The sequence below is a fragment of the Medicago sativa genome, chromosome 4, assembly GCF_051527215.1.
Source record: "Medicago sativa cultivar Bolivia chromosome 4, Bolivia_mono, whole genome shotgun sequence".
In the NCBI taxonomy this organism is placed as follows: Eukaryota; Viridiplantae; Streptophyta; class Magnoliopsida; order Fabales; family Fabaceae; genus Medicago; species Medicago sativa.
Window position 1 is genome coordinate 70778765 of NC_140752.1, and position 24837 is coordinate 70803601.

Sequence of the window (24837 nt, forward strand, 5' to 3'; positions counted from 1 at the left end):
ACTTTTATAACACAAGGGAACAAAACATAAAAATAAGGGTCAGGATTGAAACTTTTAGATGTTAAGAGACCAAGCTAAAACTAAAAATTAAAGAAAGTGACTGTTTTGGTGTCCGTTTGGCGTTGTGGGCTGCTGGTCCAGAAGTTATGGCAGGCCACTTTTGATTTTTCTGCTATGGTTTGTCTTTCCCTCGGCTGCTGGTTTTTTCTGCTATGGTTTTGGTGTCCGATTGGTGTTGTTGGCTGCTGGTTCAGCAGTTGTAGCAGGCCAATGTTGGTTTTTCTGCTATGGTTTGTCTGTGCCTCGGCTGGGATTGCCTTTAGGGTCCATATTGGCGTTTTTTTGGTGGTTTAGGTATGGCAGTAAGCTGTATGACAGCAGCTGTATGATGCTGCTGCAACTTCTGTTTCGGCATCTTTCGTTGTTTGCTGTCTACACTATTATTAAGAATAGAAAACTCTTTTCAGAAACTAGAGAAATGCTATTCTTCAATAGTGCATAGATCTTAAGCTCAGTAGTACAAGAAACCTAGAATCAGTACACACTTCAATTTAATTATCACGTACTAGCACTTAGCATTTCAATTAACAACCTTAAAAGCACTTGGCATTTCAATTAACATCCTTAAGAAAATGTTAAACTACTTGTAGAATCTGACATCAAATGTAATTTTATTTATTTATTAATAACAATATATATTGATCTAGTCTCGACCAGAGTAATTTAATTTATTTATAATATATATTGATCTAATCTCGATAAGAGATGTACACATTACAAATTCAAAACTATAAAACAAAGAAATTTGAGAGTCTTCCAAGAAATTGATGAATGAATAATACGGCTTTCAAGTTCTCTGAGTTAAGGTTCCTTAAGTTATGAAGAATGTGTATACGGTTCACTGAGGCATCTGGTTAGTTGTCATGTTTGCTCCTTGGAATTCTTAACCAAAATCTTGACTCATCCTTTAACACCCCTTGAAGGCGCTACATGAAAGGTTTTGGAACCTATAAAATCATCTGGTTATTATTAGTATAAATACTGAATTAAAAATAAAATGTTATCAAAACATAAGTTCATTAAAGAGATGATTGACCAACTTTAAAGTTTAAATAACCAAGAGATACATAATGAAGAGACCAAACCAAACATACCCAACAAACAGATAGATATATTCAGAATAATTATTACAATTCCAAACAGTCCCATCAAATACTATTAAAAAAAAAACAGCCATATGGAGAGAATAAGTAAGCATATGCTACAAGCCTACAAATGTAAAAGCATGTGTATCTTTACTTAGGGGCAGTTAGTAAATTACTATATGTTTCTGTCATGTTAAACCAATCCCAATCAAATATGTTAGCTATTTGGAACCAAAATGTAGTATATTTATGCATTATTTTCGAAGATTCTAAAAATAAACCAAACACAAAAAAGAACAAATATGTTTTAGACGTTCATAGGTTGAGCATGAGATAGAAGACTTGGAAGATAGTCTGCAACTCATTTTAACCAATTTGTTTTTCACAAACCTCTCTGGAACACTTTGAAAGTGCCTTAGAAAAAGTTTGTCTAACATTGAAACAACAATCCCCTCAGTAAAGCGAACCAGAAAAATAAATAACAAATAAGAGCCTAAATGCTAGCACATTCTAAACTGATTTCGAATCTACGTTTCCTTCTCAAATTTGGTCCTCAATCCCTCAAACATAGACTTCAATTTTGAGAGTCAACAAAAATTATGCATCTAAGTTCTGATGTTGTTTTGGACAAATTGTGCAAAGAATGTGGTAAGGGTTTTCAATCTCGGAAAGCTTTGTTTGGTACTTGAATTGGCATCGAGATAAAGAAAGATTTTTTTTTTTTTTTGAACACCGAAATATATTATAAGCCCAACACCACTTAAGATAGGCAGCTAGGGACACAAGAATACAATGCAAATAGCCAATACACCAGAAAGCAATTAGCCAAATCCACAAGACCACAAACGGTATGGAACAGGGATAAAAGCACAACACCACCACTAAAAACAGCTGCCTATAAACACAACCAACAGGGCAAGGGGAAAAGAAAACAACGCCCCCGTCTCAGAAACAAACTAACAGAACTCCCCACATCAGACTACTTGCACGCCCAACACATAACAACTAAGACGAAAAAAACAACCGAATTAGACAATCCCCACGGGTTCCAACACCACTCATAAAATAGAAATGACGGAATTTACAACTGGGATAAACTCCAAACCCAAGACTGAACCTTAATTTTCTCCACCATATCCTCTACATCAGTTACACCATTCTTGAAAATCATCTCATTTCTCACCTTCCAAATCACCCAAATTACAGCATGCCAAATTAAACCAAAACCTTGTCTAAGCTTTTTCGGTCTAACCTCATTAGACCAACAATAAAGAAAGAGTATCTGATAATAAGAATAATGGTTTTATATGGGATGAACGAAATTCTAACGGTGGCGGCAAGATTAGACAATTTGATACTGCTTCAACTTCTCTTCCAAATAGAAACAGAACATCCAAAAGAAAATTAACAATAAGACACAAATATCTTCATTCTTCTTCCCCTTCACTGATTACAACCAATTTTGCAAATATCTCATCATAATTCAATTTTTTTTTATTTCAATATGGAAATGTAATTTCAATAAGACTCAAATAATAACAAATTAAGTTAAATCAAAATTAAATAAAATGAACAAAACAAAACAAAAAACAAGATAGAGAAAAGAAAAAAAAAAGGCTGAATCATGTTAAAAAAATACACGATTATAACCTCCAAGAAAGCAACACAAGAACACAAATCATTGTATTACAATAATAGAAACACATAGATCAAGACGAGGCTGATGAAATTATTAAATAAATTACAATGAAAAACAATAATTCATGAGAAGCAACATTCATGTAGATGAGTGAAAACATCTCTCTCACGTACAAATCATTATCGTGAAAATTGAAAAGGAGTGAGATCGAAATGCAAACCCATACCTTGAAATAGTAGACTCCTTCTTCTTCTTGCTGTCCTTTTCAATTTTCAGACCACTGCAGCGCTGGTTGCAATGAAGGAGATGAAGAAGAAGAACTGCCATGAAAGAGAAGAAGTAACGATTTAAATTTGTTTTCTGTTTAATCAAATTAAAATTAATTATATCATAAAATAAAAGCCCCAAAGTGCAAAATTCATAAGTTTGGTGGTGCTAATTTTATAATCCAGTCAAACTTACTTGTTCCATGCTGTCAAAAACCTATTGGCCATTTTAATTTGGAGTATTGGTACATACAAATATATGGGTGTACAGTAGAAGGAGCCATAAATACTGAACTCTTAGAAAAACACCTTTTGACGCGCAGGCGAAGGCAAAACCATGATTTTCGAAGGATTGGAACAACCAGCGCCATTCGGAAACCAAGGTATCATCAATCGATGATCCTTTTCTCATGCTTTTTTATCCCTATATAATCATATGTTAGGTTAGGTCATGAATGAAGAATTTCCATGTAATTAGTTGTTCATGTAACTTTAAATGATTGTCTTAATATTAAGTCGATTACTTTGTTATTTCATTTGGTTAATCTGTACTTAATACTTTTTATATGATCAATGAGTACTAACCATAATTTTTTTCTATAAATTGATTATTAGGTCACAATTATTAGTAACCCTAACTTTGTTGTCTTGACCTAGTTTAACCATTCAATCGGTTAGGGTTTTGACTTCTTGTGGGATGGAGGGAGTATCAAATTGCTGGTGATAACAAAGGACTACAAGCATGTGATATTTTGTTGGATCCATAATACTCAAAAGCATTCATGTCATGGATAATAATATTCAATTGCAAATGGGTGGCAAAAGCAAACTTTCACAACCTTGTTGATCCTAAATACCGTAAGAGGTATGCTATATAGTGCGACAGAATTGAAGCACGAATAGCACACGATACATGCTGGTAGTTGTATTAAATTTTTGGCTTAATTGCACTTTTGGCCCCCTATCTTTTCAAAAGTTGCGATTTTGGCCCCCTAACTAATTAAAATACAAAACAGCCCCCTATGTATTGGATCTTTGGCAGTTTTGGCCCCCAAGGCCACTTTTGACTTAAGTGAGGTGCCACATGTCGACCATTGTGGGTGCCACGTCAGCGAAGACTAAGTCAAAAGTGGCCTTGGGGGCCAAAACTGCCAAAGATCCAATACATAAGGGGCTGTTTTGTATTTTAATTAGTTAGGGGGCCAAAAGTGCAATTAAGCCCAAATTTTTAAAATAAATAAAAGTCAAAAGAAATTACAGTTTGAGATTTGTCCTATGGTCAATATCAGTTGTTGTTTTTCGCACATGAACATGTCGCACTAAGAAGCTTTTTCCATACCGTAAAAAACCCATGTCATCGAGAATGAGCATAATATTTAAGGGTCATCTACAATCAATTCATCTCAATTTTACCAAACCCAGTTTTCAAAACTAATATTAAGAAAGAAAAAACAATGATAAATCATCAACATGTCAAATTCAATTGCCATGTTCTTGTCATCAATGATATATCAAAAATGATTTTCTCTTTTTTCATATGGTTCATGCGCAGTGGTACTTTTATGCACATGCATGCAGTAGCACTAGTGGCTGGAAGCCAATGTTAAATCATTGAAAAAAAATTCTTAGTCTAAAGGACAGATCTCTGATCCATCGTTTTCGTGTACCAAGCTATGCAATTTTACGTAGAAGCAACATTTATGGTGCTTCTTTTTTTCTGTTGAAGGAATGGTGCTTTTAATTTCACAACTGGTCATTTGGTGAAAACCATTTATGGTGCTTTTACTGTACGTTTATATTGATGATGCCAGCCCTCATGTGGGTGGCATAATTATCTCTTACTATTTTTCACTTTTTTTTTTGTTTCTTATGTATTTTTTTATTGGTTCAATAATATCCTTTTTTTAACAATAGTATACTTGTTATTTAAACTTAAGATAAGGAAGTGGTATAAGCTTTTTGCCAAATGAAGAGAAAGTGCGCTATAAAAATAATATTCATGAGTCAGAGAATACACATTTATACTACATGGGTGCTATAAATTGGGGAAGATTTTTTTTTACTAGAGCAATTATTAAACACAAAAGAGGAAGAAGAAATTGACACGAGTGAGCTGCATGTGGCCATCAATCATTCGGTCTTATTTTTTTATCTCTTTATATACATATCCTACTTGTTGATGAACAATGAATTGTTCTAGAAATAATAGGAAATAGTTACCCCTTGTAGCTTTATATATTTTATGTTCTCTTCATTGAGTTTATTTTTTTTTTTGTGGAGACGAAATTAATGAAATAAGATCTAATTTGGTGTTGATGCAGGTTCAACATGCCCGAAAATTCTATGCCAAAGGAAGTTGTATACCATAACATACATGATAAGCTGTTGTTGGATTCTATCCCAAAGTTGAACATGATTTCCATGGACGAAGAGTGCAATAAACTTCTCATAGAGTCAATAAACAAAAATTATGTGGACATGGCTGATTATTTGATGAGTATCAACAGAACCAAACGAAGCAAATAAGGAATAGCGTTGGTGGAAAAGGTGAAAGGAGATTTTCTATGTTTAATTTTTTTTTTTTTTAAATTATTTTCCAATATACATCTTTGAAGTTTGTGTGAATATTGAACTAGTTTGAAAACTCAAATGTGCTTCATATTATGCAGTGGAGACAAATCATAAATCCCGATACCTACATATGCTAGAAGAAGCTGGTCTCACCCCATACCACATTGCAGTATATGTTTTCCAAATTCTTGGACAAACAAGAGAGGAATTAGAGATAATGACAATGGTAAAAAAGAAATTGTGATGTCGGGTGTTACATTGCAAATAACACAAGACTCGATTCCTACCCAGCACAAGGAGTATCCGGATAGAAACCAGAAAAAGACAACAACAGAGTTCTAAGATTATTTTATTTTGATAGAAAAAGTATTCCAATGATTATTGTGACACAAATAATAGTAGATAAAATATATATTAAATTTTATTGCAATAGAAATAGTATCAAACACTATAAGTTGACTTTATTTTGATCTCATTAGCCATACCTTATTTAATTGTATAAGCCAAAACATTATAGCTAGATGCAATAAAATATACAATTAAGCGCAATAAAAAAACGGTGTGTCCGTCTTTATGCTAGTATAAATGACGACGATCGAAAGAAAAAGGCAAAGTACAATTGTTCAAATCTTGGTTAAGCATAGGGTGAAGGTTATAGTAGTCTGCAAATTGGTTAGAGTTTCACATGACTTATATGATTCTTATAATAATTTTAAAATAATAACAAAATCAATCTAACTCAATCCCATTTCAACTCACTTAACTTTTGGGTTAATAATGAATTGATCACAAAAAATATTTGCAACTCCAGTCACTGATTGTTGGCAAATAATAAAACTCATAGTAAAGATGAGTTTCATACAAGCTTACTTAAAACTACTATATTTTATTTTTCAAATTAAATTTTGATATTAATAATATCTACTTCTTTCCTAGAAAATGGTAAACAAAATTTTATTTAAATCTCGTTTATGCAATGATAAATAGATTTAGAGATACATTTGATGTCTGCATATGCAGGATCCTCATAAAAAATTGAATTTTTTAACTAAAATGTTTTTAATTGTATATCATTTTTTTTTGTAACCACTAATAGTTAACATTTTTAAAGTTATAATATGCTAATAAATATTAGTTTCACACAGAACACAATAAATATTAGTTAAAACAAGATTACTTAAAGCCATAAGTAATAAATATTATCAAGAGTAAACTTGAAAAAAGTTATAATTTATTTTTAAAGCTCTGATTCTTAAAGGCCACCCCTTGTATCTTTTTATATTTTATGTTCTTTTTTTTTCTGTTTTTTTTTTTTTGGGAGGAAATTAATGAATTAAGAGAGTCTAATTTGGTGTCGGTGCAGGTTCAACTTGTCAAAAAATTCTATGTCAAAAGAAGATGTATACGAGAACATAGTACATGATAAGCCGCATTTGGATTCTATCCCAAAGTAGAAGAACATGACTTTCATGGAAGAAGAGTGCAACAAGGGTTGTGTTAACCGGTGCCCTCGGTATCTAAAAAAGGAAATATTAAATAAAAAAAGACACTTTTTTGACTTTTGAAGTCTTGAGTACACAATTTTCAATGCAAAAGCTTCTACATTTGCTTCCTTAACCAGTGCCCCGGGGCACCGGTTAACATTTTCCTAAATTTTACTATAGAGTCAATAAATTCTACCCCTTTCAATGGGGAGCACCAACAGTCGATGTAGGCAAAGCCATTTATTTGCTATTATGATGGCACCTGCGCGTCTGTGGATGTAAACTTTTGCTTCTCAAGTCAGTGAATGTTAATTGCTCTATCAATAATATTAAAAGCTCTCAGTTTTATTTTTCTCTCTTTAAACAAAAGTTGTTTTTGTATGAACTTGTAAATTTGCTTGTAGTATACTAGCGAAAAACACCACCGTTTGAAAATTATGAACGGTTTTTTTTATATGAAATTTTAATTTTGATTAAAAGTAAAAATATAAATGTTTTTTGCTTTTAAATTATAACAAATCAAATTAACCATGATAATATATTTCAATGAAACAAACAATATAACAAAAAAAATATAATCTAAAATCTTATTTTTTTAATGACATCAACAACGATCTTTATATAGAAAAAGTTGTTATTTAAGGGTATAATTAGGATAATGAAAAAATAAGTATAGATACACTCATCTAGATTGTTATACTTTTAAATGATAAAAGAAAAAATTGTACATTTGTGTTTGTTACACTTTTATTTGAATATTTAAATTTATTCTTATCTATTTGTTACATGTGTTATTTATATTGAAAATTAAGTGTATTTTTGAAAAGAAAATACCAATCCAAAAGAGTTGAAAGAGATTGTTTTCTTTATATATAATATAGATTATATAAAATGTGCCATGTTGTACAAATCCATGAAGTTTTAATATAATGGATGTTGTTCAAGGATAGTTTGTCTTGAAATATGATATGAATTCACGTTTTTAGTAGAATTGATATTGATTATGGATGATGTATCTACTCTCTGTGCTATTGTCTTGTATTCTTTTGCTTCTGTTCAGGATAGCTTATGCTGATGGTTGCTTATTATTCTAATAAATTCCTTTGCTTTTTCAAAAAAAAAAATATAAAAAAAATCACGTTTTTCCTATGGACTGTTATTAAAGATTCGATAAAAGTTTTTTTTTTATATATAAAAAGGACTACAATTTTTTTAAATTGGGAAAAACTTTAAAATGGACCTTATTTTAAAAATGAACCTTATGATATTCTCTTATTTTAAAAACTTTAAAATGGTTATTAAAAAGTTTTAAAAAATTAAATAGGTCAATAAATAGGCTATCAAATCCGGCTAGCTTTTAAGAAGGTCAGGTCAAGCTAAACAAAGGCCTATGGAAGGTTATAGGCTAGTTCAGGCCAGCAAATTTTTCGTAGTTCAAACTTTGGTCTTTTAAAATCTGGTATGACATGGTCTATTTCCATTTTCCACCCACATCTTTCATTGCTTTTGAAGATGTCATATTTTTCTTATGATATTCTCTTTTTTAAATCGGAATTAGTTTTGGTTTTTGCAATTACTTACAAACAATATTTTTGAACATTAATTAATTACCGATTTGAACACTAATTTTATCAAACATTGCAAATTCAATTTGTTGGTTTATTAGCTATCTTATTTTTTTAGCGGATGTAAACTCATTTGCTAGCGAATATAAGTTCATTCTCTATCGGTTATACTCTAGATTTTATAAAACAAAGTCTTAGTCACCAAAATCATATATTTGGTAATGAAGATTAACTTGGTAAGGACTGTTATCAAACAAATTTCTCAATTCATGTTGTCCACTTGAAAGATCTCTTTCGTGAATATTCTATTATAATTATCTTAGCAGTCAGAGTGCTTTGATGTTTTCTCTGACCCTGATGAACCTCCGGAACCCAACTCATCTAAACTTTTTCTTATAAAAAAAATCATATTTAAGTTTAAGACAAAATATTGTATTAATGAAATTATTTAAATTAAAAAACATATGGCTAATTAGATTAATTTTTAAATAAAGTTTGGGGGATGGTTGTGTTATGTGAACGTTTGGAATAAGGAAATTAGAAGGAGAGAAAGAACAGGGAGTTTCCAGAGACTTCTTTTGGCACCTTCCTTCATATTAGAGTGAACCATCAAATTAGTCCCTAAATTTTCACGCGTCGGCCAACTTCGTCCCTCAATTATGCGAAATATCAAATTAGTCCCTGAATTTGTCAGACGTCCATCAAAAAGGTCCCTCCGTCCAAGTGCTCCGTTAGGCATGCTGACATGTCGCCCTGCATGCTGTGTTGTCTTGTACGCGTGGCAAGAAGGAAGCCACGTGTTCAGGGACTAATTTGATTGATTTGGAAAAAGTTCATTTTTCACTTTTCAGTTTATTTTTTTTCCTGCTTTTCCCATTTTGCCCCTACATTACATATTCCTCCTTCTTCGCATTTCAGTCAGAACCATCAAAAACATCCTTGACCCTTCTCCTTCCCGCTAAAAATTTCTCCATTCTCACCCCTCCAAAATCATCATCATCTCCGGCGATTCTGACGTTTTTGAAGTTCCTCTGTTCGACTGTGATTAAAGGTAACGCCTTTCTTGTTGTTTATCAAGATTCTGTGTTCGTTTTGACCCTGTTTTTGTCCATTTTTTGGTTTTTTCGTTTTAAGTTTGGATCATCTTGTTTATTTTGTTTCTGTGATCGTTGATGCTTGCATTGTTCTTTGTTTGTGTTTGTTTTGCGTTTTTGAGACAGGTAGTTTGATTATTCGTTTTTAGGGTTTTGGGTTAAGTTGTAAAAATTTGAAAATATGATTTTTTTCTGGTTGATTACTAAAGTTGATGAACATTTAACTTTGTAATGAAGGAAATTACAGGTTGAATAAAACAGTTTCTGAATAGGGTTTGTATTTTAGGGTTTGTGTTTTGTTGTTGTTTTGTTTGTGATTAAAACTAAGCTTGCCGAAATCTGTAGGATGGAAGACCATATCACACTAATACTGCATCATGGTGGTGATTTAGTGCGAAATGAGAATCGGAGGCTGCAATACGTTGGTGATTTTGTGTGTTCTGTAATTTCAAGGATCTATTTGATATATGATTAAAAAATTCAGGGACTTATTTGATGGTTTTTAATATTACGTAGGGATGTATTTGAAGGTTACATTTCTAAATCATCTTCAACCTCTTTTCATCACCATTAAACTTGAAGCTTGAAGATGAAGCTCGACTTTAATAACAGTTTTTTCCCATATTCCCACCCCCCATCATTTGAGATTCAATTTAAATAGTTTTGCTTCAAGAAATTTTGTGGATTTTGGCTTTCAAATTCAATACGAAAAAATTAGGGTTTCAAGTTTTTTAAATTGGGGAAGAACTGGAACTGGACCACTTATTATTGGAGGAAATTTAGGTGATATTAGAATGTAGATTGCAGATTGTTTAATTAGGGTTCCAATTTTATACAATTGGGGAAGATAGATACGTTGGGGAAGAAAAGAGCTGTTTGGGAAGAAACCAAAAAAATTTCTGCAAATCAATCAATTTAGTCCTTCAAAATGTTTGTTATTTTCGGCCAAATTAGTCCCTGCCTACGTGGCGTATGACATGTGAGAGGTTAACGGCCACGTCATCCCCGTTAACCCTCTGTTTGAACAGAATGACTAAATTGATTGACAATTAACAAATTCAGGGATTAAATTGATATTTCGCATAATTCAGGGACTAAGTTGGCCGACGCGTGAAAATTCAGGGACGAAGTTGATGATTCACTCTTCATATTACTATATATCCCTTTGGAGCATTGCATTTTTGTAGCTTCGTTATTAGAACAGGATAGAGAGAAAAGGGATGTCGTACTTGCTTCCACACTTGCACTCTGGATGGGCTGTTGATCAAGCCATTCTCTGCGAAGAAGAACGACTCGTTGTTATTCGCTTCGGCCATGATTGGGATGACACTTGCATGCAGGTACCTACTTAGTCCACATATATCAACTTTTCAACTATATTTTTTACTTATATTTTATTTCGGAGGGAGTAATTAATCTTTACTTTCTATCATTCAATCCCATGTTAACTTGTAACTCTTCAGATGGATGAAGTGCTGGCATCAGTTGCTGAGACCATCAAAAATTTTGCGGTCATATACTTGGTGGACATCACTGAGGTGCCTGATTTCAACACCGTGTATGAGTTGTATGATCCCTGCACGGTTATGTTTTTCTTTAGGAACAAACACATTATGATTGACCTTGGAACAGGTAACAACAATAAGATTAATTGGGCTCTCAGAGACAAATAAGAGTTCATTGATATCGTTGAAACTGTCTTCCGTGGTGCAAGGAAAGGACGCGGTCTCGTCATCTCTCCCAAAGATTACTCTACCAAATACCGCTACTAACTTTGTGTGTATCTATGAGCCACACGGACATAGACAACCAGATACGGCACTAATACTAACATGTCGAACACTGAACACGCCTTTAATGTTAAGTGTCAGTGCAACATATCTAGATTGCGTATTCTTCTATTGTATCCTTTCTTGTGATAGTAAGAATGTACCCAATTCTTTTTCATTATATCACGTCACAAGTTTTGTGCTTTAAAATTGAATTATTGTACTGTAGGGCAAAGGGACGTATGTTTATTACTTCCTTAAATCCAGTAATACAATGCAATATTAAAATTATTAACGTTTTCTCTTGCATGCATCTCTTACAATACAGAGCATACCAAGAAGCTATTGAACAAAGATTTCAAAAAATAATTAAATAAAAAGAGAAAAGTGTCCTATAATATAACATGCACCCAAAATCAACTCTGGTATGTAATATAACGCGTGATCATTTTAATTTGATTAAGCTATTACTGAAAGGGAACTGGAACACCTTGGTTCTTGTTAACTATAGCCATTGCCTTATAGCGAGTACCCATACCAATTGGAGCGCTATCATCAGCTCCTTCCCAAAATGGGGCTTCACCATCGCCTACAAGACGCCAGTATCCTGTCCTCAGAGATTCAGCCTGCTCTTCTGTGCAGTTTTGAAGGAGGGATTCAACACGAAAGTTTATTCCGAGTGCACCGAGAAACTGAGATTGAGTCATTGGCCCGTGGACAGACACTTCTCCTACATATGGAAACAAATATTTAGTTATTGAGCAGGCATGTATACTTCTGATGTTTTAATTCTAATCATAAAACTGTGGCATATCAACATGTGAAAAAGCACCTGAAGCTTCCTCTGCAGAATGTCTAATAGAAGCAAAATCAACGTATGCACTAAGATCTGCAGATCCGGGGTCATCTAGAAGATTGACAAACTTGTGTTTCCGTATTGCCTGCATAATTCAAAAACTGTTAAAGACAGCATACAGAATAAGGATAATTTTAATATAATATATCAGCCACCACATCAACTTAGAGGATATACTCAGAAATTGGACTTTACTTAGTACTGTAACAAAACAAAAAACGTAACAAGATCAAATGAAAACAAATTGCAATGTTATATTTGGAATGACAAATGTTGCCTAGTGGCAGCATTCCTTACCAATTCACCAACAAGGATGCTTCACTTCTGATTATATTCCCAACTCTCACATATTCCAATGCACATTCATTCATCTCAATGATAAGGTATAACCAAGATTACAAGTTACTAATACAATCATCAATTTTAATCAGAAACTTAATGTGTCGTGTGTGTATTCATATTCCTGTGGTAGTACAATATAAGACGAGATAGAAAATACTCAATTTAGGAGACAGAGCACGGTAAAAACTAGAAACTAGAAAGTTATATGATTTAACGATAAGAAGGGAAATATGGTAGACCTGGAGACTATCTGAGACTACTCCATCTGAGCCATAGTCAATGATTAGAGCTCCACCACCATCAGAACTTATCCTTTCTACAATGGTCTGAGTCAAATCCATAGCTTTGGGGCAAATTTCTATTTGATTGAGCTTTGCAATCTCCTCAACTCCAGCCCACTTGGCTCTCTTCAATAGATACAAAGTTGCAGGTGTAGGATGTGGAGATAGAACAAAATGTAATCTATCAGATATATGTAAGTATCAGTGCAATAAACCCAGCAGAAATACAATCTCGAGTAGATTACATTACAATACTTACGATGAATCTTCTGCCACATCAACCATTTTCTCACACCAGCCACGGGATCCTTTCTGCAGACCAAAAATATAAATCATATTTCATAGACCTGTGATGCCAATAAGTAATAACAGTATAAAAAAGGTTGGAATACACAGAAAATTGACGTTTCATTTTCTTTTTCCACAATTAGGAAAGGTATGTGTATGACATGGCATTTACTCTAATGATATGTTAGGAACCTCTCTTTAGATATATCATATATGGAAAGAAATTCCCAAAACTAGGCAGTATTGAATAAACAAGATTTCTTTGAATATCTTTCTGTTCCTATCAATTGAATGAGATAATAGAATTTAACGAGAAGATATACAAAAGGTATACAATGAAGATGATAACCTTGGACTCAAGGCTACCCCAAAGGAGCACTCTCCTTTCAAACTAGAGCATTCTCAAGTCACTAAATTTAATTATTCAAAGCTATATTTCCCTCTATCAATTGAGGGCTATTTAAAGACTTTCTAAGAATAACCAAAATAATAGCTCTTAACAATCACCTAACATACTTATCAACTTAGTATCTAACTTCTACCAACTCTTAACCGCTACTCTATATCCTAACAGGATATCAAGGAACACAGATTTTTTGTCATGCCCAAGCTCTTTAAAGCAGGAAGTTATTGGAAATCGGAATCACGTAAATATGAGATGCAACAATATGGGCAAGAAGCATTGAACATAGATTTCATTCATCCCCTTAGCGATATAATCGTAAAAGTGACATAGTTAAGATAGACCAATATTGTAATGCACTGGTCTAGCAGAACTTCCTAGGTGGACGGACACAATTGAAAACAGAAGGTAAAGCTATATATCGGTTACCAGAAAAAATGGAAATGAACAAGAGAGGATGAGAGCATGCTAAAAGAAAACAATTAAGGCACCATGGAAGAAAGTGAAAACAAAAAAAAAATGCAGAATTTCAAATTTCAAAGTTTAATTTTGGCATTTAATGTATACCCTTGGCTTTAAATTTTAATGTTTACCTGAAATTGATGGACTGGAAGAGCATCAAAGAACTCGTGTGCAATGATAATTGTTGGCGCTGGAACACAAGAAAAGGAAAAACTTGGTCACGAAATTATTCAAATATCTTACAATAAGATATATTATTATGTTAGTTCATGACAGAATAGAAACATATATTTTCATATAAGAAGTCAAACTTTGTATTTTATTTCAAAAGCCTATTTTCATTCGAAAAAGAATACATACATCCTGAAGGAACCTGCTCCAGTGTAGCATGCCATGACACAGGAGTGCCAACCAAAGAGCTTACAGTCCTTTTATCAGTATCTTCATCTTCATTCTCTTCATCAACACATTTCAAATTCTTGTGCTGAAGAGTTTTTAGTGCAGGACTACACTCCACCAAGTGTACATGTAAGGACTCGGTGAAGTTCTTAAATTTCGAAGCACCCTATAACAAATTAAAATACTTTGTTCAACCATAATAATAATGCCACCTTCTTAATTGACAATCTAAACACAAGATCAAAACATCGAAATTGAAATTTGAGAAACCGCATCATATCGATAACGTGGTTTCAATTTCATACCCGAAGAAGATCAGCCATAAGCGTTCCTCGTCCTGGACCGAGCTCAACTAAATTTACTCTTTCGGGTCGGCCCATTTGCTCCCACAAACACATCACCCATACACCAACCATCTAAGTTTACACAAAATACCAAATTAGAATCCCTCAGTCATTGAAAATTTTAATGAAGAATTGCAAACACAGTTCAGGAATAATTATGGCTAACCTCACCAAACATCTGGGTGACTTCAGGAGAAGTGATAAAATCACCTTGAGCTCCAAAAACATCTCGATTGATGTAATATCCAGCTTTAGGATTAGTCAAAACTTGAGACATATACTCACCTAATGAAATAGGACCTCCACGAAACTGAGAAATAAATAAATGAATGACCCAATAAACGAAAAGCATAAAAAATCGAATTTTGATGATGTTGGAAATAAAAGAGAAGAGAATTGAAGTGATGGGTACCTTGATAATCCCTTTGAGGTGTTTGACGAGTTCAGAATCGGAAGTGGGTTGGTGAGAATGTTCTGCGAAAAGGAAGAAAAATGAGAGATTGAAGAAGAAGAAGAAAAGAAATGAGAGAATGAAAAGACTAGAGTGTTAGAATTACCAGGTGGGTTGTGAAGGGAAGAGCGGTCGATGGAGATTGTAGAAGAAGAGTAATGGCATGTTGCTGCTGTGATGGGACGATGAAATGTGCGAAGAGATTGTTGAATTACTCTTCTCAGCATTTTGCTGCAATCTCTACTCTTTCTTTCTTCTTTCTTCTTTCAGTAGTAATTTGTAAACACCTCTACCTAAGTTCTTCTCACTCTGCAAATATCATGGGATGAATATTGCAATGTAGGGTGCCTTTGTTTCAGCTTTAAAAAAAATAGATTTTATGTTAAAAGAATCTAGAGATTTTTTTTTAAAGATTTAAAAAAAATCTGAAGTTATTTTTGTTTGTCTACTACCCATAAAAATCCATTTTTTCTAAAAAATGAGTTTTAACTTGTACATGTGTTACCTCCTTCTTGTTGAAAAAAATGGATTTTGAAAAAAGCTAATCCTAATAGCTTTTCATTTTATGATCAAAATAGATTTTTTTGATAAAATGATTTTTCTAAAAATCCAAAACAAACACTTAAAAATGAAAAAAGTGATTTTTTTAAAGGAAAAAATAGATTTTTTTTTTTGGAAAAAATCCAAAACAAACGCACCCGTAATATGAACAAATTACTAAATCCAAAAAAAAAATTGAAAAAAAGTAAATGGAAAATGTAGAAATAGACAATAATATATAGGCTTAAATGTAATTTTGCTTCTTTAATTTTTAAAAACTTGCCAATTTGGCCATAAGAAAAACTAGCAATTTTGGTTTCTAACTTTATAAAACATTACGAGACTGCTTGAGAAGACGTCACATATCTAAAATTTATAAAGTAAATGTTTTACAATAATATATATACACAAAACGAAATACAAAAATTCATATAGACATGCACTAATGTCACTTTTTTTTGTTAGTACTTATAAAATCAATTGATATTATTTTTTTGAAAATAATAACATAATGTTATTTTGAATTTGACTATATAAATTTATTTTGAGTGATTAGATTCTAACAAAAAAATATAAAGTGATTTGACTTATGTTTGAATATATTCATGTACAATTCAGACGAACAATAAATGTAAATATTAAAATTAATTTTGGAATTAAAAGTTATTGTTTCCAACTTCAAGTTAGAAACTTGTCAAAAAAAAAAAAAAACTTCAAGTTAGAATCAATTATGAATGCAAAATCATTTTATTTGTGAGCAAGACAAAATCAATTGTAGAGTTCAAATATCAATTTTGTCTCCTCCAAAATGAAACTAAATATACACCTATTCTCACTAATAACATCCTATAGTCACATTGATCCTTAATGATTGAAAACGTATAGAAGAATGATGATATCTAACTAACGAGCCAAAAGGGATAACTAACAAACTATAGGTTAACAGCATAACTGATATAACTGTATAACTAACAGGCTGTTAAGTTAATATCTCATACTTATACGCATATTAAAAAAATTAAGAAACTTATTGAAAAAGAAAAAATCAAGAACCGATTTTTTTAAATTTCGAACAATGAGAAATAAAACATTATATGTTATATCCTAATCAAGATATTAGAAAGGAAAAGAAAAAAAACACCTGTTTAACATTAATGCAACTCAATAACTAACAATGTGTGTATCAGTATATGTATATAAAAGCTATGATCATATCCATGGCAATACAATCAATGTCAACTACCAAAAACTCTAAATTAGAATTGCTAGGAGGAAAAGAGTTTCAAGGCACATTCAAGACAAAACCATTTTTCCTCAAAGGAAAATGCATCAAGAAGAGAAAACTCATCTCCATTAGTGTGGTTGCAACGAAAATAAAGTCCAAAGAAGAAGAAAGAGTTCATGATCATGAGCAAACTTGTTACAAAAAATTAGAACGTAATTTTATTGACGATCAAGAAGTGAAGATGACTTTGTCTCACTGGAAAGAAATGAGAATACCGCTGAAAATAAAGCATGAGAGACAAATCTCTCGACTCCAACTTGAGCAAATTCAGAACACCGCTGGCTTTAACGACGACATGAATGCTATGCATGAATTCGAGAAGCTTGTTGGGTGTTCCATGACTTATCCCACATACACAAGGATACAATGTTTTGGTATTGAGGCTAAAGAAAATGAAGAACGTTTTCTTGATGGTTCTTGAGATATTGAAATGAAGTGACATTTCTCAATATAGATTATCTTTCATTTTCAGTTGCTTCAACATGAAAGGAACAAGGAATAATCAAAAAACAAATGTAAGTTTTTGTCCAAAGATCTTTGTATTTTTTTTTCTACCAACATTTAAAGTGAAATTATTTCTTTTATTTTGTTTCATTAGTTTTAATGATCTATGAAATTATATTATTATTATTACCAGGTGGGTCAATTATCTTCAACTCAAACTATCTACAACATCATTGAATGGAGACGATGTTTGTTCAACAAGTAATCTTATTTTCTGGTGAAGATGGCTTACTTTGTAGAATTAATTGCTTGCTTCTTTTAGATTTAGAATAATGATTAGTATTTGGGATTCTAATATGGAGGAACTTAAATGTAAGCATTGTCTCTATATTTGTTTAGTTTCTTGTCACTTATGGATGAACTTGATCAATCGTTTCAAACATCCTTGTTATGAGTATAAATAAATCTGTAGTTTTGATTCATTATTTGCTTTTTGTTGAAAAAAAGTGTAATTATTATATTGAAGCACTTGTTAGTACTGAAAAACTGATGGTTAATATCTTTAATGTATTTTTCCTATCTTCATTGAACTTGTTTTATATGAGAAAAACTCAAATCCAAATCCCTGTGACCAAACTTGTGTATTTCTATGCAATCCAAATCAAAACAAGAGCAGCAAAGTTACAAGCTACCGTTGGTAATCTAGTACTGTCAGTAAAAGACCAACTGAGCATGGTAATTTAACCAATAGCATCGCTGTTCCTTCTCAAAGAGGCCTCAATAAGATTTAATTCTGTTCAATTATCAGAAGTCATAAGCTCATGAAAGTAGATACTTTGTTTCAAGTTAAAATTTGATCTATTTTAGTGTCCAGTTGTTATTTTTGGTGTTTCTATCTTTACTTATTCTGGTGTGTATTCTTGGTGTTTTCTTTATATTCTTAGGCAGCGCGATATTTGAATTCCTAGATACTTTTATCATGAATTTCACGATAAGCCGCCTAATATTGTATACTTAGAGCATTATGTTTGAAACACATTTCCTAGCATTCTAACGAGTGCATATTTTCTAACAGAAGCAAAATATATTATCTGCAAAATAGTATTGAACCAAAGTGATTTGAGGAACAACGGACTCTATTTTTGGTTTCGATAATAACAATGTATAAGAAAACAATTTCCTCAAATGTTTGTTTCATGTGTAGATAGTCCTTTGAATCAACATCATAGATAGCTTCCCATTCAGAGCTAGTAAGACATGAAACTTCTGGTACAATAATTGGGTCGAGGAACCAGTACAATAAACAAAATCTTTCATTCATTAAACTCATCATTTGCATTGATGACAATAGACAAACAAAAAAAAAAATCTAGAGAAGTTTTTAAAAAAGTAGCTTAAAGATTATCCTTCTATCTTCAATCAAATGAGGCTATTGATAAATTTCAAGACATGGGAAAGTACAAATTATATTTACATTACATGAATAAAATCATTTATACATCCATTGGAATTAAGGAGGGATTGCAGCCAAGGGAAAGTCTTAAAAGGCAAACAAAGAGACAGATTTTGTTAGACAGAAAAATGATTTGCTACTGCATAAAAACCATTTTCCTATGTTTGTATTTGAGGAATTACACAAAAGGGTCTTATTAGGAGATAATGGCAGCAGCAAGGAAAACTATGTTGGTTCTATTGAGCTCGCCTTTAACTAGTTTGAAGATTATTTTCCAAGCCAAAAAGTGGACATGCAAAATGGAGCTTACTTTTAACTGATCGACTCCTTGATTCATAGCACTGAATCTTCTTATTGAAACTGTGTCCGGTGTCTGTGTTTTATAGTCATGAGAATATGAAATTGTTGGTTGGCACAGAAACCATTGATCATGATTTTGGGAGTCATTACTTCAGCTACGAGAAAACCATTGACCATGGTATTCTTCAAGCAATAAGCATTACTTTTTACTATCATTATCAACCATATATGTTTACTGCTAGTATGTAGTATAGGCAAAACGAACAGAAAGTATGACACTCTTAATGCACATTCAAATAACACAACTGATAACTAACTATAGGCTAACGGCATGACTGATGTGATATAACTGTATAATAAACAGACAGTGTTATCAGTTAATATCTCATACTTATAGTCGATATGTAGTCAAAGAAAAGATCAAGAAACTTATAGGTAAAGAAAGATCAAGAACCGGTTTTTAGATTTCCAAGATATAAAAACGCCACCTATTTAACATTAACTAACCACAAGTATATAAAAACTATGATATCAATGGCAATATAATCACGTCAACTACCAAAAACTCAAATAGAATTGCTACCAGGAAAAGAGTTTCAAGGTACATTCAAGGTAAAACCAAACCATTTTCCCTCAAAGGAAAGTGTGTGGGAAGAAGAGAAAAAGTGTTTTAGTTGCAAAGAAGAAAATAAAGTCAAGACAAGAAGAAGAAGAAAGAGTTCATAATCATGAAACTCCATAATGATCAACAAGTGGAGATAACTTTGTCTGATGATTGGGAAAAAGTGAAAATTCAACATGAGAGAAAAATGGCTCGACTCCAACTCGAGCAAATAAAAAACACCGCTGGATTTAACGATAACATGGATGCTATGTATGAATTTTACAACCTCCTTGGGTATTCTGTAACTTATCCCACATACACAAGGACACGATGTTCCGGTAGTGAGGCTAAGTGAAGAACGTTTTCTTTATGGTTCTTGAGATATTGAGATGAAGTGACATTTCTCAGTATAGATTATCTTCCATTTTCATTTTCTTCTACTTGAGTGGAACAAGGATTAATCAAAACATTCTTGTATTTTTTTCAATTAAAATGTGAAATGGTTATTTCTATTGTTTCTTTCGTTTCATTACTTTTACTGGTCTCTTATATTATTATCATTATTTTATCAGGTGAGTCAATCATCTTCAGCTCAAACTATCTACAACATTATTGTAAGCCCTGCAGATGGAAAACATATTTATCCTATTAATCTTCTAAATACTAACTGGGTTTGTATGCATGCTATTTTGGTAGGTCCAGACACCAGATTTCAGGTTTAATCAATCTATATGTTTACTAACTAACTACTGCTACCATGTTCACTATTTTGGACAGCATGTATGCTCATGAACCCTGAAGCAGCAAATCTGCATTCCATTTCCAGTACCCTAACTGACAAATCCACTGCTATCCCCTACCATTTTCGCCTACGCGCCTAATGTTTTTTTATAAGCATTGACATGCCCAGTTGAAACATTCAAAACAAATCTACTTCTACCACACACATGCTCCTCTGTGATTGTAAATAATAGTGCAGACATTAATCACATGTTCTTATATTCGTTAATTGATTAACTAAACTGGTGTTTCCACTTTTTCATAACATGATACAAGTGCGACAAGACACAAGAATGACCCATTTCATATAACAAAAGATGAAACTTCATTTTTTTCACTTGCCTTTGTAGTTATTACTACATTATCAGTAATTAATTACATAGTAACATATGACCTAAAAGTCATATTCCATATCAATAATTTCACGGGACTATCAGTGGCATGTAGGTGCAAGCTCAACAAGGGAACACATCAATGATATGGTCACATTCAAGAAATACATGTATGCATAATACATCAATATATGCTTAAGAAAGACTTTACGGAGTCCTTGACAAATGCATAAAGAAAAGGATATACAACTCTATGAACATACTTCTCCCTAATAGATTTTAGAAGTAAATGCAAGGAAGTTTCTAAAGTGAAAACAAACTCTCGATAGGATAGTCAGTCAGCGCAAATAATTTCAGACAGTCAAAGCGTCAATCAGAGCTAGAAAATACATATATACACATCATAATATACCGGATATTTGTTTTAAACTACAAAGTGGGACAAATCAATTTTGGTGCTTAATGATTAATATATAATGACTGATGTGGTTTGTGCAAGACAGATTGGAACTCCTTGGTTTTATGGAACAGAAGGGGTGTCTCAATGTCCTATACTACCTGGAGACACCTTTGTTTATCGATTTGTTGTTGATAGGGTAAGTTGTCAAAATGAAAAGATGAATGAATTCGTGCATGTTTAGACTCACCGTGAGCTTGACGAAATTATGGTAGCACCATGATTTTATTGAAGCTTTAAGTGTAGTTTTCGTCAAAATCTTAGTGGCACACCATGATTTTGCCAAACTCACCGTTGATCAAACATGATCTATTCAATATTCATTGATATGTTGCTCTTCATTTCAACACTAACAAACTATATTTATATCATCAATCATAGCGTCAAAATTGTTAATATCTAATTTGGTTACCTATTTAATGTTACAGCCTGGTACATATCTTTATCATGCTCACTATGGAATGCAAAGGGAAGGAGGGGTATATGGAATGATTCGTGTGGCACCTAATGACCCTGAACCTTTTTCTTATGACTTTGATAGAAGCATTATTTTGAATGATTGGTACCATAAGAGTACTTATGAACAATCTGCTGGATTGTCTGCAATCCCTTTTCAATGGGTGGGGGAACCAGAGGTAATAATTAGATGGATATACTAATAAGAAAAATACAAATTCAAAATCTTATATCTCAATTTTCTTTCTTCAATTTTCTAATTGCTGGTGTTATTGTTTCTTTGTATATTTGGTTTCCCTCAGACACTTCTGATTCATGGAAAAGGAAGATACAGCTGTTCGTTATCACCAAGCGTACCTGCTGGTGTTTGTAACTCATCAAATCCTGAATGCTCTCCCTTTTCACAAACAGTCGTCTCAGGAAAAACATACAGAATTAGAGTTGCAAGCTTGCTTTATCAGCACTCAGTTTCCAAATAGAGGTAATCATTCATTCACTCAATTATTCTAAGTATCATTCAAGTTTTTAAACAAGGTCTGCGACAATAATCTCAGTTGAGACACCATGGTTTTTGATGTATGCACGACAATGTTGTAAAAATCAGACCGACTGGTTTCACTGGAAACCAGCCGGTGTAACACATGGTTCAGCCGCAGACAGTTCACACTCACAGCCCTATAGAACCGATAGAACCAGGTTGAACTGCGGTTCAACCACAATTGGTTCAACCAGTCTGGCTTCTTTATAAAAAAAATATACATTTTTAATGTCTATTTATTTATTTCTTAGTCATATTGTTGAACCACAATTTAGGGTTAAGGGTCATGGCTAAACCGATTAAACCAATTGAACCATGACCCAAAAGTCTCACTCGTTTGATCACCGGTCTAGTTTTGACCACATTGATCTACTATCACAGAATGACTACGACTACCATTAAGGCCACATCAGCACATACGATTCTTAGCAATATCAAAAGATTGTGACCCGACTATTACCACAATTTAACCTTGTTTAATTTTTCTCACATTTTACATCCAGAACTAGTTTTGACATGTTTGTAATAACGCAGGGCCATATACAGGTGAAACATACTCAGTTCTAGTCAAAACTGATCAAGACCCATCAAGAAACTACTGGATCACCTCAAATGTTGTCAGCAGAAACAGAACAACCCCACCTGGTTTAGGCATTTTCAACTACTACCCAAACCATCCAATGAGGTCGCCACCAACATCTCCATCACCTCCACCAGCTTGGGACAATGTTGAGTCAAGACATACTCAAAGCCTTGCAATCAAAGCTCACCAAAATTACACAATCAAACCTCCAACAACCTCAGATAGAGTCATAGTTTTGCTCAACACAGAAAACACTATAGACGGTGTTCGTCATTGGTCTGTTAACAACGTATCATTTTTCCTACCTCACACCCCTTATCTTGTTGCACTTAAAGAGAATATAACTGGTGAATACAACCAAACACCTCCACCTGATGGCTATGATTTTAATAATTATGATATTTTCAGTGTGGCTAACAACACAAATGCTACTTCTAGCAATGGAATTTATAGACTGAAGTTCAATAAAACTGTGGATATTATACTACAAAATGCAAACACTATGAATAAAAATAATAGTGAGACACATCCATGGCATCTTCATGGACATGATTTTTGGGTACTTGGATATGGAAAGGGTAAGTTTGATGTGAACAAAGACCCAAAAAATTATAACTTGGTAAACCCCATTATGAAGAATACTGTGCCAATGCACTCATTTGGTTGGACTGCTTTGAGGTTTCGATCGGAATCCTGGTGTGTGGGTTTTCCATTGTCATATAGAGTCTCATTTCTATATGGGAATGGGAGTGGTTTTTGAAGAAGGAATTGAAAGGGTTGAGAAGCTACCTTCATCCATCATGGGTTGTTGCAAAAGCAAAGGTTTCTTAGGCCATAATTAAACAAGCAATTTCAATTTTTCCTTTGTTACTTTAGAACATACAAATTAGCTTTAAGCTCAGTTTAAACCAATTCTTTTCTTACTCCAAAAGAATCATCATGATATATTGTAGTATTTTTAAAATTTTAGTATTATACAAATTGTGCTGGCCTCATTGTGTAAATTGTAAAGTGTAATTGTAATGATTCCTCAGACTCTTTTCTGTAAAAAATGGTTAGAGCAACTCAAAATTGCATAATTGCAGTAGACTGCTACTTCTCTAGTCTCCTCCACTCATTGTCACTACTCACTGCCAACTTTCACATGAGTTACATACCAACTTTACAAAGTCAATCCCTTACGTATATCTTTGACCAAGTAGCTACTTCTATGCAAGCTATCTTCTGTCATTTTCAATACCTATCATTTATTTATTGTATTTTCTTGGTCAAATATGATACTATGCACCAGCTAGCCCACCATACCATACAGTTGGAATGTTGGATTACGTTGTAATCTAGGAAAGTTTTTTAGATCAACATAAATCCATTTATTATTTGCCTAAAAAGTGTTAACACTGGTCAAGCAATCCTATTTAAGTAACTTCAGAGAAAAATTGTAGCTCATTATTAGAGTATATAGCCAGCCTAAGAAATAACAGTTTGGTAGATCTAGTTAGAAGGATTCCCCCTTCCCTTCCCATTAAATACTTTTCAAAATGTACTGATCATTAACCTTTGCATAATCAAACAAATATTTAGAAGGATCCACTGCACACTTATTTCACATTTGTAAATAAATTTCAAATGGATTGTTCAATTTGACTACTAGTTACTAAATCATTTAACCCAAAAATTATCTCTGGACTTTAAATATCACTCTAGCA

At 32.9% G+C, this 24837-nt stretch overlaps 2 protein-coding genes, 2 long non-coding RNA genes and 1 pseudogene across 5 annotated transcripts; 3 read left to right on the forward strand and 2 right to left on the reverse strand.

Annotated features, from left to right (window-relative positions):
- Positions 1–654: 654 nt before the first annotated feature.
- Positions 655–3240, reverse strand: LOC146931414 (uncharacterized). The gene is made up of 2 exons (XR_015006693.1): positions 3011–3240; positions 655–1007 (listed from the first exon to the last, which is right to left on the reverse strand). It is a non-coding gene; the product is annotated as an uncharacterized LOC146931414 (long non-coding RNA).
- Positions 3241–5194: 1954 nt separating this feature from the next.
- On the forward strand, positions 5195–6085 carry LOC146931415 (uncharacterized). The gene is made up of 2 exons (XR_015006694.1): positions 5195–5597; positions 5720–6085. It is a non-coding gene; the product is annotated as an uncharacterized LOC146931415 (long non-coding RNA).
- A 4867-nt stretch (positions 6086–10952) lies between these two features.
- Positions 10953–11743, forward strand: LOC146931416 (thioredoxin-like protein YLS8). Its single transcript, XM_085702909.1, has 2 exons — positions 10953–11104; positions 11228–11743. Exons 1-2 carry the CDS (start codon positions 10985–10987, stop codon positions 11435–11437), a joined length of 330 nt encoding a protein of 109 aa, XP_085559035.1. The 5' UTR covers positions 10953–10984; the 3' UTR covers positions 11438–11743.
- Positions 11744–11757: 14 nt separating this feature from the next.
- LOC146931417 (NADH dehydrogenase ubiquinone complex I, assembly factor-like protein (DUF185)) lies at positions 11758–15707 on the reverse strand. Its single transcript, XM_085702908.1, has 10 exons — positions 15466–15707; positions 15321–15382; positions 15075–15218; positions 14870–14980; positions 14526–14730; positions 14297–14355; positions 13272–13324; positions 12971–13193; positions 12366–12474; positions 11758–12263 (listed from the first exon to the last, which is right to left on the reverse strand). Exons 1-10 carry the CDS (start codon positions 15584–15586, stop codon positions 12001–12003), a joined length of 1350 nt encoding a protein of 449 aa, XP_085559034.1. The 5' UTR covers positions 15587–15707; the 3' UTR covers positions 11758–12000.
- A 5845-nt stretch (positions 15708–21552) lies between these two features.
- Positions 21553–24135, forward strand: LOC146931418 (L-ascorbate oxidase-like; annotated as a pseudogene). Its single transcript, XR_015006697.1, has 5 exons — positions 21553–21693; positions 21983–22189; positions 22313–22520; positions 22800–22837; positions 23083–24135. The product of XR_015006697.1 is annotated as an L-ascorbate oxidase-like (transcript).
- Positions 24136–24837: the final 702 nt, after the last annotated feature.

Bases quoted from the DNA above. Each gene is read 5' to 3' on its own strand.
- LOC146931416 (XM_085702909.1), top strand. From the start codon at position 10,985: ATGTCGTACTTGCTTCCACACTTGCACTCTGGATGGGCTGTTGATCAA. The intron at 11,105-11,227 runs GTACCTACTTAG...GTAACTCTTCAG, and splicing joins GGGATGACACTTGCATGCAG to ATGGATGAAGTGCTGGCATC.
- LOC146931417 (XM_085702908.1), bottom strand. From the start codon at position 15,586: ATGCTGAGAAGAGTAATTCAACAATCTCTTCGCACATTTCATCGTCCC. The intron at 15,219-15,320 runs GTACCCATCACT...TTTATTTCTCAG, and splicing joins ACCTCAAAGGGATTATCAAG to TTTCGTGGAGGTCCTATTTC. The intron at 14,731-14,869 runs GTATGAAATTGA...AATTTGTTATAG, and splicing joins TTATGGCTGATCTTCTTCGG to GGTGCTTCGAAATTTAAGAA.